At 39.5% G+C, this 12,570-nt stretch overlaps 1 protein-coding gene across 1 annotated transcript in view; it reads left to right on the top strand.

Annotated features, from left to right (window-relative positions):
- The first annotated feature begins 3,494 nt into the window (after positions 1-3,494).
- GABRG1 (gamma-aminobutyric acid type A receptor subunit gamma1) overlaps positions 3,495-12,570 on the top strand; it is a 55,234-nt gene continuing 46,158 nt past the window's right edge. Inside the window, exons 1-3 of the mRNA XM_075092395.1 lie at positions 3,495-3,639; positions 9,784-9,829; positions 12,147-12,382. Coding sequence (XP_074948496.1) covers positions 3,495-3,639; positions 9,784-9,829; positions 12,147-12,382 — 427 coding nt within the window. The remainder of the gene's footprint in view (positions 3,640-9,783; positions 9,830-12,146; positions 12,383-12,570) is intronic.

The following is a 12,570-nucleotide window of genomic DNA, read 5'->3' on the forward strand; positions in this document are numbered from 1 at the left end:
ATCTACTCCAAAATGAAAGTTCTATACAAATCTGTCACAATCAGAGATATACTCTATGCAGAGTGGAAATTTCTGTTGAAATGGATTTACCCATGCTACAGTCATACTAACTACTGGTAGCAGTATTTCCCTGGTGTCTGTAGTTTAAGAGGCAACTTGATAGCAGCTTACATTTTTTTCCCAGATAAGTAAACTGAGCTAATGAAATGTCCTCAGAAAATACTGAATTGATTGTTTAACCATTTTGTAAAGCCTTTCCATTTTTTCTTTGAAGAACAGACCTCAAAAATGGGTAGATTATATAAATATTAGCCTCATTAATGGCAGAGACACACAGAATATTACTTCCCTACTCCTGCTTCATACTGCTGAGATAGACTATCCCAGGATTAGCTCCAGTGCTGCTCCAGTGTACCTCATGTTCTTTTTGCTTTCTGCCTTGATCCTCAAGTCCTTTTCTGTGTCACTGCGTTCATGTCTGGTAAGGTGTGAATGGCTAATTCTGTGTTTCTAAATTTATATGCAGTTATTTTTCTCATTTTCAGGAAGACAGACAGACAGAGTGAATAGGAAAGATCTAAGCTAACATGAGATACATCTCCTTTGGATTAAATTATTCGACGTCTTAAATAGATTGTTTGTCCTTTTATTTAATATTGTCTTCTTTTTATTTAAGGCAGTGTAGCACAGGGATTTAGTCTTATTATTATTGAATCTTATTATTATTAATGTAATATTATGGTCCAATTTATCTTTCAGAATAAAGTTCAGTTGGATGGAATTTATATTAAGAAATAGTTGTATTAATTTAGGTGGCTAACTCTGTCACTGTAACTCATGATAAATTTTTTTCTTCATTGTCCAATGCCATATTTACATGGCAGAATACATTATGTACATGCTTTTAAAAATAAAGTTCCCTTAGTGTTTTCCCTGGGGAGGAAGGTGCTTGATCTCACCAGCATGCAGCCATCAAATATATACTGGATTGTATCAGACCTGCTGCAGGTGAGTTATGGACCTGTACCTTAGATTGGTGCTTTGTCGATAAGGGCTATCCAGCTGATGGCCTGCAGGTTGCATTCAGCAGGGTACAACTCTGACAGCCATAAATTTTAGTCACAATCTGACAAGAGGTGGAATACTCCTGTTGTAAAATATATGTATTACATTTAATACACAATAAATTACAGTGGAGAAGAGATAATTTTGCTTGCAGAGAGAGAGAGACAGCAAGCTTTTTATTACATCATTTAGCTACTTACATTAGCCCTTACGGAGTATATTCACCTCTTTGTACAATCACTCATTAATTTCATTGACCTTTGGATTAGTCCATAACTGCCTAATGACAGTTACTAAAATTTCAGTAGAACCTATTCACCGTATTTCTCTTAGTGAGATGTTGTCATTGCCTGGTTACTGTAGTTGTATGTCTTTTTCTGATTCTTAGCCACAGTTTGGTGGAAGTCTCTGGTTCTGTTGCTACTTCAGTCCATACATATTTCTTTGCTTCCTGTGGGAGGAGACTGATACCTGCTCACATGTCTACCAGAATTTGGAAGTATCTCAAATAAGATTGTTTTTGTGAAATGCTGTAGGAGATTCCTAGTTACATGAAGATTTTGCAGGAAATATGCAATGAATTGTGTTAGAACAAATGTTCACATGACTAAGTTGAAATATCATCAGCTTAAAAAACTGAAAATCCCTCATAAAGGAAAGCTCATTTTATATGTTTCTTGACAAGCTGGTGACATTTTAAAAGAGAAATCTTACAAATTTGACTTTGCAGTCTGGTGAATGTTATAGTGACTGTGGGATGGCATTTAATTAGGGTAATTGCTTTTTATTGAGGTTATGGTTCTCAGCGTTCATTTATGTCAGGTTTGGTTTAAGTCTAGTTCCACTATGGAAAGTGTTTCTTGGATCAAGGCACTTAACCCATCAACAATATATCAGTTCATTCTGAACTTGATGATGATTAACCTTTCATCAGTCAAGTGTAGATAATGATCTGCGGTCTCTTGAATGGACTCCTGACATGTGGCACATGGATTTATGTGTGTCTGTCTTTGTGTGATGATCTTAGTCTGAAACTCCCAGGGTATCTGATACTGCTGTGGTTAGTACATGTTTCAGATATCCAGACACATGATGCCTTTTCTTCATCATCTCCTTCCTTAGCAGTTTGGGGATATTTTTGTCTTTATTTAATACCATTTGTCCCTTTTCAGTTATATCTACTTAGGCTCTATAATTTACTGTCCTTATCCTTTTATCTTCTGTTCTCTGAACCTCCATTTATTCCCCACTGTTCTATCTGGATGAACAGTGGAATACGTCTGTTTGCATTTTAATTATTTGAGTGCATGGTCTGGCCAAAACCCACAGAGAAGGCAAGACCTAGCAAGTGAGAAGACTTACCAATTTACATTTCTAGGTTTCATTCAAATACATCTCAAATAAACGTCCCGAAGAATTTTATTAGGTTTACACTTCAGTTTCAGTCAAGTCAGTATAGATTATCCTAAGGCTTACTTTATCTTCCTGATAAATTTTATTTTTTGTTGCATGCAATGGCTGGAAGGCTTTCCTTAGAAGACATTTTGTAGAGGAAGATGAATATGTATTTTTCTAAACATTTTATAACAAAATGCTCTTGATCTCTAAGACTAAAATACGGTTGGCATAAGGGCCCCTACGAATTTTTCAGGTAGCATTAGAAATGTTTGTACTAGAAGAAAGGAAGAACCCACTTACTGAAGATAATGGGTACTTTCAAGTACTTTCCTAGGCAAAGAGCTTCTTTAAGACATTGTAGAAATTATTTTCTCAGAACAGAGGAAGAGGTGTACTTACACTGCAAATGTGGGTGTTATGATCAATAAGTTACCCAGTTTTTGTAAGCCAAAACAAAACACACAACACATTCTGCAAATTTGTAATCAGAATGTGGAATAATTGATGTGAGGAAAGAGAAGTGAGAAGTGTGTCCTATTTCCTTCCTTGTCTGGGGTGGAACAAGAACTGCTGAGAGCGTCAAGAATAACAATATTAGCATAGCCTTTCCTGAAGACATTTTTTTCCATGTTGAAAGATTGTTTTTACCAAGTTCACATGTTTGTGGGCAGGGCTGCTGATCAGAAGGAGCTGGAAAGGCTGGGGGAATGCGTTGACAAGAACACTATAAAATTCATCAAGGGTGAGTGCTAAGTCCTGCACCTGGGTGGGAAGCCCCTTCAGCAGGACAGGCTGGGGACTAGCTGGCTGGGAAGCAGCTCTGCCAGAAAGGACCTAGAGTTCCTGGTGGACAGCATGGTGCCTTGGCAGCAAAGAGGGCCAGCAGCCTCCTGGGATGTGTGACCAGGCGCACACTCAGGAGGCTGAGGGAAATAATCATCTCCCTCTGCTCAGCACTTGTTATACTGCATCTAGCTGCTGCATCCAGTTTTGGGTTTAACCTGGAGGGAGCTCAGCAGAGGACTACCAAGATGGTCAGACAGGAGCACTTGTCCTGTGAGGAGCGGGCTGTTCAGCCTGGAGAAGAAGTGGCTTTGGGGGGACCCAACAGCAGCCCCCAGCACTTACAGGGGAGTGATCGAGCAGACAGAGGTGGGGTCTTCATAGTGGTGCATGGTAAGAGTATGAGTAGCAATGGCAATGAATTGCAACGATGAAAATCCCAGCTAGGTATTAAGGAAAAAAAATCACTATGAGGATAATTAAACTGTGGAACAAGTTGTCCAGTGAGGTTGTCGGATCTCTGTCCATGGAGTTTTCAAAGACCCACTAGACTAAGCTCTAAGCATGCTGGTCTGAATTCAGCATTGGCCCTCCTTTGAGTAGAAGTTGACTTCCCAAGGTCTCTTCTAAGTTGCATGATTCTGTAGAAAACGGCAGAAATCAGCTTGCTGGGTTTTTTAGTTTGTTGGGTTTTTTTAGTTGGGTTTTGCTTGCTGTCTTACTTGTGCAAGGTTCCTGCTCTCTATTGTATAGCATAAAAGAGAGAGGTACAGAGACAGATAGTTGTCTCCATCAGGTCTACAAAACTGGGAAGAATACTTTTGTGACCGCGTATGGAGGAAAAGAGCTATTTTTACTAAGATGGTCAAAGCACGATCACTATACTAATCAAGCTGAATATGTTTGAGAATCCAGCAGCTCTGAACTGACAGAGAGAATTGCCTGTACTTGGATAGAAAGATGTGAGGAAAATTTTCAATTGATTTCTGGACTACAACTTGATAGGAGTAGAGGCAGCAGTTATACTGGTCTGAGTATATCAATATTTGCATGAACTTTCAAGGAGAGAAGATTAACTCTGTATTATAGGAGAGGACTGATGGGTAAAGAATATCTGTGATGCTTTGAGTCCAGAGGATAACTTTTGTGAGATCTTTAAAGAACGTTTGAATTAATTACAAATTTGACCAGTGTAACTTCACATAATATGTAGCATTATCTGAAAGTTGACTTGGAGGAGAGCAATTTGTGTTGATCCCAGAACAAAACTGTTTGGAATACATCTTTAATAATACCTGTTGTTCTTAACGTTAAAAATTCACATTTCTATAAACGCTCTTTGCGGACATGTTGTGCCTTTATTAAGTGTTCAGAGTTAAGTCTGGTTGTATTTTTCAGTAATTTCTGTTCAGATTAGATTTTGTTATATTAGTATCACAGAGATGTTGAAGATCATTTCATAAGAAATGTAATAATGCTTTTAAGTGAAGGTCTTCCTGGGACTAAAATTAATTCTGCTGAAGTTTATGTGTGTGGGAGAAAATGTTTCATATCTTTCAGAGATGTACTTCAAAGCTGTAATGACTCAAAGAGCTTGATCACCTGATGCTTGTGATATGTATTATACTATTACAAGCCTGATAGTCTAAACACTCAAATATGTAGCCGACTCTTTCCATTACAGGGAATGAACAGCAAAGTTACCTGATTTTATTTTGTTAGTACTATGATTGTTCTTTTTTGTTTGTTTTTGTTTTTAAACAAAGCTTTACTTGTTTAATAATAAGTAAACTTTTTTATGTAGCTTATCCTAAAAATCTATGTTCCTTTCTGAATAAGAATTTCTAATATTCTTTTCCACGCTTTTCCCTGATGATTTTACTGCTGACTTAAGGTCCAGATTCATCCCTTCAGTAAAAACTCAGGAAGGGGAGGGGAAAGAGGAAACAGGCAGGAAATTATAAATAGCCAGATAAATATGAGATTAGAGATGACAATGAGCACAAGGCAGTATGTGCATCCATAAGAAGAATTGACCTAAGAGTATGTGGTAGGCATACTGGAGAAATATGTAGGGAATAAGTAAAACATACTTCAGTGGGGGAGGGAAATACATAAGCCAGAGTATGGCAAGGCAGAAGGAGGGGGAAATAGGGTGACAAAAGTATCTGAGATGGAATGGGTATGGAGAAGAGAAAATAGGTTTTTGTCAAAGGAGCGTCTAAGCCAGTTTAGGAAGGATGAAGATGAAGGAATACAACATCAGTGACTCTGTATCCCACAGGATTAAGAAGAGCAAGTAATGCTTTCTGGAGATGTATTTTCAGTAGCTGCATTTCTTTGCTTGCAGTTACACTTATTTTCACAGCAAATTTCTGCGATGAATAAAGCATATCAGTGAAGAAGCTGATGATGAAATGCAAAAGGGAGTTCATCTCTGCAGAAATGTAATAGAAGTGATGATTATGAAGTCAGCCATCAAGTTTGGAAGATAAATCTTGAGAGATGTTTAAACCATCCAGTACTGACAGCTAGCAGTGGAAGAAAGCTTTCAAGAAAATCTGTTGCAGAAAAATGTAATTGTGTCCTATTCTAGGAGTCATGACTATGTGGTCCAGCTGCTATTGCTGCTACTGAAAAGAAGTAATATTTGTGTATGTGCAGTAGTCCCAATCCTTTCTCAGCTTCTGAATGATATTACAAGTCTGTCTGAGGCCCTTGTTTTATCTTAGGGAGATCCAAGGAAATATGTAAATATGTATTTTAAACTGCTGAGATAAGAGTAATTGCTGATTCCTACTGTGTTGAAGTTGCATTTTTCACTCTGTAAGGAAGTTTCTTCTGTCTCAGGCATTGCTTAAACTTACCATCCTTCTAGAGTTTAGATTTTCATCTATACCTGGTCCTATACCTTGGTCATGCACGTGACACATGCCTAAGTAATTGCTTTTTTAGCTTCTGAATTAGAATCATCACCAGCATCTGTAAAAATTTCTGACTCTGGATGTGAGGGTGTCAGTGACATTTTGTTTTCAGCAATGCTCTAGGTCTTTTTTAATGTGTGGGATTTGGCTAGGTCAGATGACCTCTGAAGTCTCATTGATGGAGCCATGAAAGCACTTCTTTATGACATACAAACATATAATGTTTGGTGTTCTGGAGTAAGGTAGGGTCTGGTTAAATGTCTGACAGGTTGGAAACCTGCCCTTTCCAGGGCAGGAAACCTTGTCTGTCTTGATTGACTCCTTATGAAGCATTGTCTGGTTAAATGTAGTATTTTGACAAACCTCTGAAGTTGTATTGTTGCTAACAAAGTATTCTCCAATGTTTACAATTTGGGAAACATTACCATTTTGTCTGAAAGTTAAGAAAAATAGTAATTTTTTTTAAAGTACTGGAAGACGAAAGTTAAATTGTATTATACCTAGACAAAGGACATAAACGTAATATACTGGGAGGCATGATCAGTGAAGAACAGCTGTTTTAAGGCATGTTTTGTGATATAGACAGCGTCACTGTGCCCTACACATGTATTGGTAAAACTCCTGTTTCTGGCTGCTGTTAGAGAAGATCCTCAGCTAAATGGACTAACACTTGTTAACACTAGGAAGACTAGTGTCATGGTTTTCATTGGCCTGTGTAAGCCAAAAGGAAAACGTTATGTTCCTTTCAGCTCTTTCAGTACAGAAATTATCTGAAACACTGATTTTCTGTCTTATTTATTTATTAATTATATGGTCATTGGAGCATTCCTTGTATGGAAGGAATGCTGTACCTCCAAAGAGACAGAGCTACTGTGCAGTGTTGTTTAAGCCTCACAGCCACTGAGGGCTTCACTGAGTTGCTTGTGCACAGGAATGAAATGTTGGTGCACAGGCATGAACGGTCGGTGAAGATAACTAAGGTTGCCAGCCCAGTCTCTACTGCCTCTCCAGAAGTCTACGGGTTCCCTATAAAGCAAGCCTGCTTGGAGGACTGGGTACCCATGGGTATGTTGGGTGAGAATAGGAGCCTGGGAACCGACAACTAAATTAATCCCTGGCTGTGTTTAAATACTCCCACCTATGGTATATGAGTAGTTCTACATGTAATACTTTGATACGCATGATGCAAATAGCAGTAGAAGCACTCTCACTATATCCATTCTTTTCCAGTTCATTACATAACCTGACAGATGTTAATTGCAACTTAAAGATCATCTGATTGTTTTTTCTCATATTTAAAGGAGAACAAAGACCTACGATATTAATGTCTGAAGACGAGCATGTTGCCTGATGTTGAAAAGACTTATTTAGTCATTAGTCACTTGTGCTCAGGGATTTATTAGTCATGGTAATGTCTCCAATTAGTTGAAGGACAGAGAGCATAATTAGGGCACTTTTTGCCTGATTACTGTTAACTGCATACATGCAGTTTACTGTTGGGTTTATGAGGCTAGCTGAAGTGGTATAACAGCGAGTGTGTTAAGAAGTTAGGTCTCTTCCTTATTTATAAAATCCTTAAAATCAGTATTAACACCCACAGTAATAGATGTAAAATAACATCGTGCATTGAACAGAAATGTTTTAATGTCTGATGACATATTTTTGTTCTAAATCATTGTCTCTGCAGACATTCTGAAAAAGACCTACTGAGTGAATTTTGTTAAAAAAATACTTTACAGTAAATGGAGAGAGGATCAAGTATTATGTTCTGTGTATAGTGAAATAACCTTTAGATGAACTTGAAAAGGAAAAGAATTCCTCTTTAATTAAGTTTGCCTTTCTTCCTGGGGTTGTGATAGAGAGGGAAAAGTGCTACTGTTAAAGTGAGTGTGGAGTTAATTGACATTAATCTTCATGGGTTTGTTAGATTTATTTTGACTGCAAAGAGGTAAAAACGTGCTCAGCCCAAGTTAACTGTTGCTAAATATTTAAATGGCATTCCTGAATGTAACATTTTATTTTCTGGTCTGGAATGAAATTTGCTGTCTTCTGTCTTCTATCCCATTCCAAACCCTGGGGAAAAAGCTGGACTTTGCACTGTGAGACACACAGAAACTTAGGTAAAAGGTCAACAGTTTTGTTCCATCTTACTTTCCAAAGTGAATGCTTCTTTAAAGAACATGGTCTAGCAACCACAGTTAGAACCAGCTAGCACCATCTCAATTGGTCCTTCCGACTGTAATTCTGAAGGGATTTTTACCTTTGAAACAGAGTGGGTCAAATCTATTTAGTATGACAAAGATCAATAATTCTGATGCCTAGAAATGAACGTGTACACAGTGTCTGTCCTGTTGCCTTCATGTGTTTAGGTGCTCTTTTGGGGGAGCTAGCTGCTTTATGCAACTCCTCCCAAAACCTCTGGACTGAGAATTCAAGCTGGCAGGTGTGTGCTCTGCTTCACTGGAGGGCATACAGAAGACTTTCTGTATATTCTGGTCACTTCACTTTTCCAGCCAGCATCATCGCTATCTTATCTCAGTCTTGTGGCTGCGTGCCAGTGGCTATGGCTTAGGAATCAAAAGTGTAGGACTGGGTGCCATCAGCACTGCAGAGACATTGTAGTCTTTATTGCATGCTTGATGCTCTTCAGAACATTTTAAAGAAGAGTTAAAATTCTTCAAATTCTCTGCAAATAATTGGGCTGATCCTAGGAGTCAGGTGCCTTGGGTCTGTACAGTGCCCTGGTAGTTTTGCTGTACTTTCTGCTGTTTGTGGGATGGAGGACAAAAAGAGGAAGTAGAAAAGGTCAGTTTTGTAGTGGGCATGTCTCTTTCCTTAGAGAGCTGCTGATAAATTAACTCCTCATCATCTTAATGCCCCTGGGGAAAGGCTGGGATTGCCTCTGCACTCTTAGCAACTGTAAGCTAATTTATATAGTAATTAGATGTCATAAAGTACAAGTCGACCAAAAATACATATAAAAAACTAGAGTGGTAATAAAAACATGAAAGAGATGGCAATAGGTAGCTTTGAGGAAAAAAAGAGTGTGCATTTACAAAACTTAGCTTCCTACTTCTTTTAGTGCTCCCATTAGTGGGATTCTGCTAATGGGAAATGTTAAATATTTAATATCTGACATTTCTATAATGTCTATGTAGTGCAGTAAAGATTAAGTATTTTACAGTGCATTTCAATTTAAAAGAATGAAAGCACTTTTCAGACTGGTACAGGGGAAGCTGTCAGTGAACCTTGTATTTAGATTGCATATTACTTTCAGCTATAATAGACTCTTGCAACTTGTTTGCAGCAAGCTAGGTATGAAAGTCCTGATATCCTGGCAGTATCTTTTGTTCATCCTCCGGGAACCTATTGAGCTGTGGCAAGCTCCCTGTTGCACTTCCCAAATGAAGCAGGCATGCCAAAACCACGGAGCAGTTTCCACAGCCATGAGTCTTGATTTTCAGTGAGTCTCGCTAGTGTTACCTGAGAGGCAATGCAAGGTCTTATAAATACAGACTGTTTTGCTCCATTCCACAAAAGAGTGCAATAAAAGCCAGGCGTGCCTACTCCATCTCTGTCCCTTCCTGACTTTTTCTGTCCTTTCCTCCTGAAGGCATAGCGTTGTCTCTGCGTGGAAGATACTGGTGGTCTTCATTCCTGTAGGAAATTTACTGAAAAATTCCACTTTAGTTTTGAGGGCAGTGTATGTCAGTGTAATTTAGAAGCCCTTAAATCCCTTTCTAATAATACAGCAGTAGCATTTTTAGTTTTAGTGTACAATACAAATTGGTACAAGGACAGTAATTTAATTCCTTTCTTTTACTGGAATATCTGTGCTTAAGCTAACATTGGAACTGATTTATATGGATTGCATACGCTCTGTAATAATGGCTAGCCAGTGTCCATTTGTGAAGATACGTTGTGTGACTGTCAGAGTTGCTGCCATCAGTCTGATGCACTTTGCTTGACTTGAAGCCCATAGCAGTTCCCTGAAATAAGCTGGATGAGTAATATAGATTGCAAACTTTAGCACTGGAGGAATACTTAAGTCCACACTCATTTGATTCAAATGGAAAGAAAATTGCTTCCAGGCATTCTTTGACCTTTTGGTGACATCTGAGTGAATCTGCAGACACAACCAAGGTATTGTGATTTTTTCCTAATTAATTAGTGATAAACTATATATTGCTGCTTATCTAATTAAAAGATAGGCAATAAATGAATTTGTAAGTGTTTTTCGTATGCATTTGTTTCATCTTGATAAAATAGGTAGTTAACAAATGTTCTTAACTGAAAGGAATGGTACAGCATTTTAACTATACCATGTACACATGCAGATCCATAATTGACACATTTCTGCAGCTTCTGTGAATGTTTAGTCATAGCATGTGGATGTAATATTGTTTGCTTTCTTAAAATTTGAATGGAGCTGAGTAAGTATACAAGTCTTATTTTTTTATATCATAGCTAGAATGGGGGCTACTACGAAGGAGATTCTGTTAATGTTCTAGACGCCAAGATGTATCTATTACCATGATTAAGCATCTCTTAGAAAGATTAGTACCTGTGGTGGCTTGACCCTGGCTGTATGCCAGGTGCCCACCAAAACTGGTCTATCACTCTCCTTCACAGGGGAGAAAAAAATATAACAAAATTCTTGTGGGTTGAGATAAGGACAGAGAGAGATCATTCACCAGTTACTGTCACAAGCAAAACAGACTTGACTTGGGGAAATTAGTTTAAGAAAACAAATCTTAAAAGAACACCTTCCCCTCACATTCCCTTCTTCTCAGGCTTAACTTTACTCCCAATTTCTCCACCTCTTCCCCTCCAGTGGTGCAGGGGGAGGGGGACTGGGGGTTGTGGTCAGTTCATCACATGGTTCTGCTGCTCCTTCCTCCTCAGGGGAAGGGCTCCTCACACTCTTCCTGTGCTCTAGTGCGGGGTCCCTCCCACAGGAGGCAGTCCTCCATGCCTTCTCCAGCATGGGTCCTTCCCGTGAGCTGCCGTTCTTCACAAACTGCTCCAGTGTGGGGTCCCTCCCGTGGGGCACGGCCCTTCAGGAACAGACTGCTGCAGCAGGGCTCCCCCACGGGGTCACAAGTGCTGCCATTAAAACTGCTCCAGCACGGGCTCTTCTCTCCACGGGGCCACAGGGCCTGCCAGGAGCCTGCTCCAGCACGGGCTTCCCACAGGGTCACAGCCTCCTTCAGGCATCCACCTGGTCTGGCGTGGGGTCCTCCACAGGCTGCAGGTGGATATCTGCTCCACCATTAACCTCCACAGGCTGCAGGGGGACAGCCCGTCTCACTATGGTCTTCACCACAGGCTGCAGGGGAATCTCTGCTCCGGCACCTGGAGCACCTCCTGACGCTCCTTCTTCACTGACCTGGGTGTCTACAGGGCTGTCTCTCTCAAATAATCTCACTCCTCTCTCTGGCTGCAGTTGTGCAGTGGGTTCCCTCCCCCCCCACCCCCTTCTTAAATATGTTATCCCAGAGGCACTACCGCCATCATTCATGGGCTCGGCCTCAGCCAGTGGCGGGTCCATCTTGGAGCCGGCTGGCACTGGCTCTGTCAGACACAGGGGAAGCTTCTAGCAGCTTCTGAACAGAAGCCACCCCTGTAGCCCTGCCACTACCAAAACCTTGCCATGCAAACCCAGTATGGTACCATGATTTGAAAATGGAACACGTGTAGGGAAAAGCTTGGGAATTACATTTTGTATCTTACAAAAGGAAAAGGCTAACAGTAAGAGGCTGCCTGCTGCTGCTTTTATGAGTTTGACTCATGGCTTGAGTTTTTCTGTATGGGTGATGTATTAATGCTTCTCTTGACATGTTTATTAGCTTACACTCTCTACTGCCATAAAACAAAATGTTGGTGTTTTAAATAAGGGCCTGTCTCTTTCTGTTGGCACCAGAATACATTTGGATTTTTATAAAATACTCTAAATAGTGTGTAATATTTTATCAGTTTCTTCTTTACCTCGTGTGTGCTTAGTTTCACTGTTTGGTTTTTTTTTTGTTTTCCTAACCGTGTTTTTTTATTCACTCACCATAGAGCTGATAAAGCAGATGATGAGGACGATGAAGATCTAACTGTGAATAAAACATGGGTCCTTGCACCAAAGATTCATGGTGGGGATGTAACTCACATACTGGACTCCTTACTTCAAGGATATGACAATAAGCTTCGGCCAGATATTGGGGGTAAGGCCTTAAAATAATTCAGTAAGTAGAAAATGTGAACTAGAGATGGCCTGCATTTTGTCAAAGATGGCAAAAATCCACTTAATGCAATTTTTAAAACTTAGTATAGCAAGCTAAATATAACAGCAATAAAATGCAATGGTTTTCTGGAATTGGTAAAAATAATGTTCTATGCAAAAGTAGAATTT

Source organism: Phalacrocorax aristotelis, chromosome 4 (genome assembly GCF_949628215.1).
Source record: "Phalacrocorax aristotelis chromosome 4, bGulAri2.1, whole genome shotgun sequence".
Taxonomy (NCBI): Eukaryota; Metazoa; Chordata; class Aves; order Suliformes; family Phalacrocoracidae; genus Phalacrocorax; species Phalacrocorax aristotelis.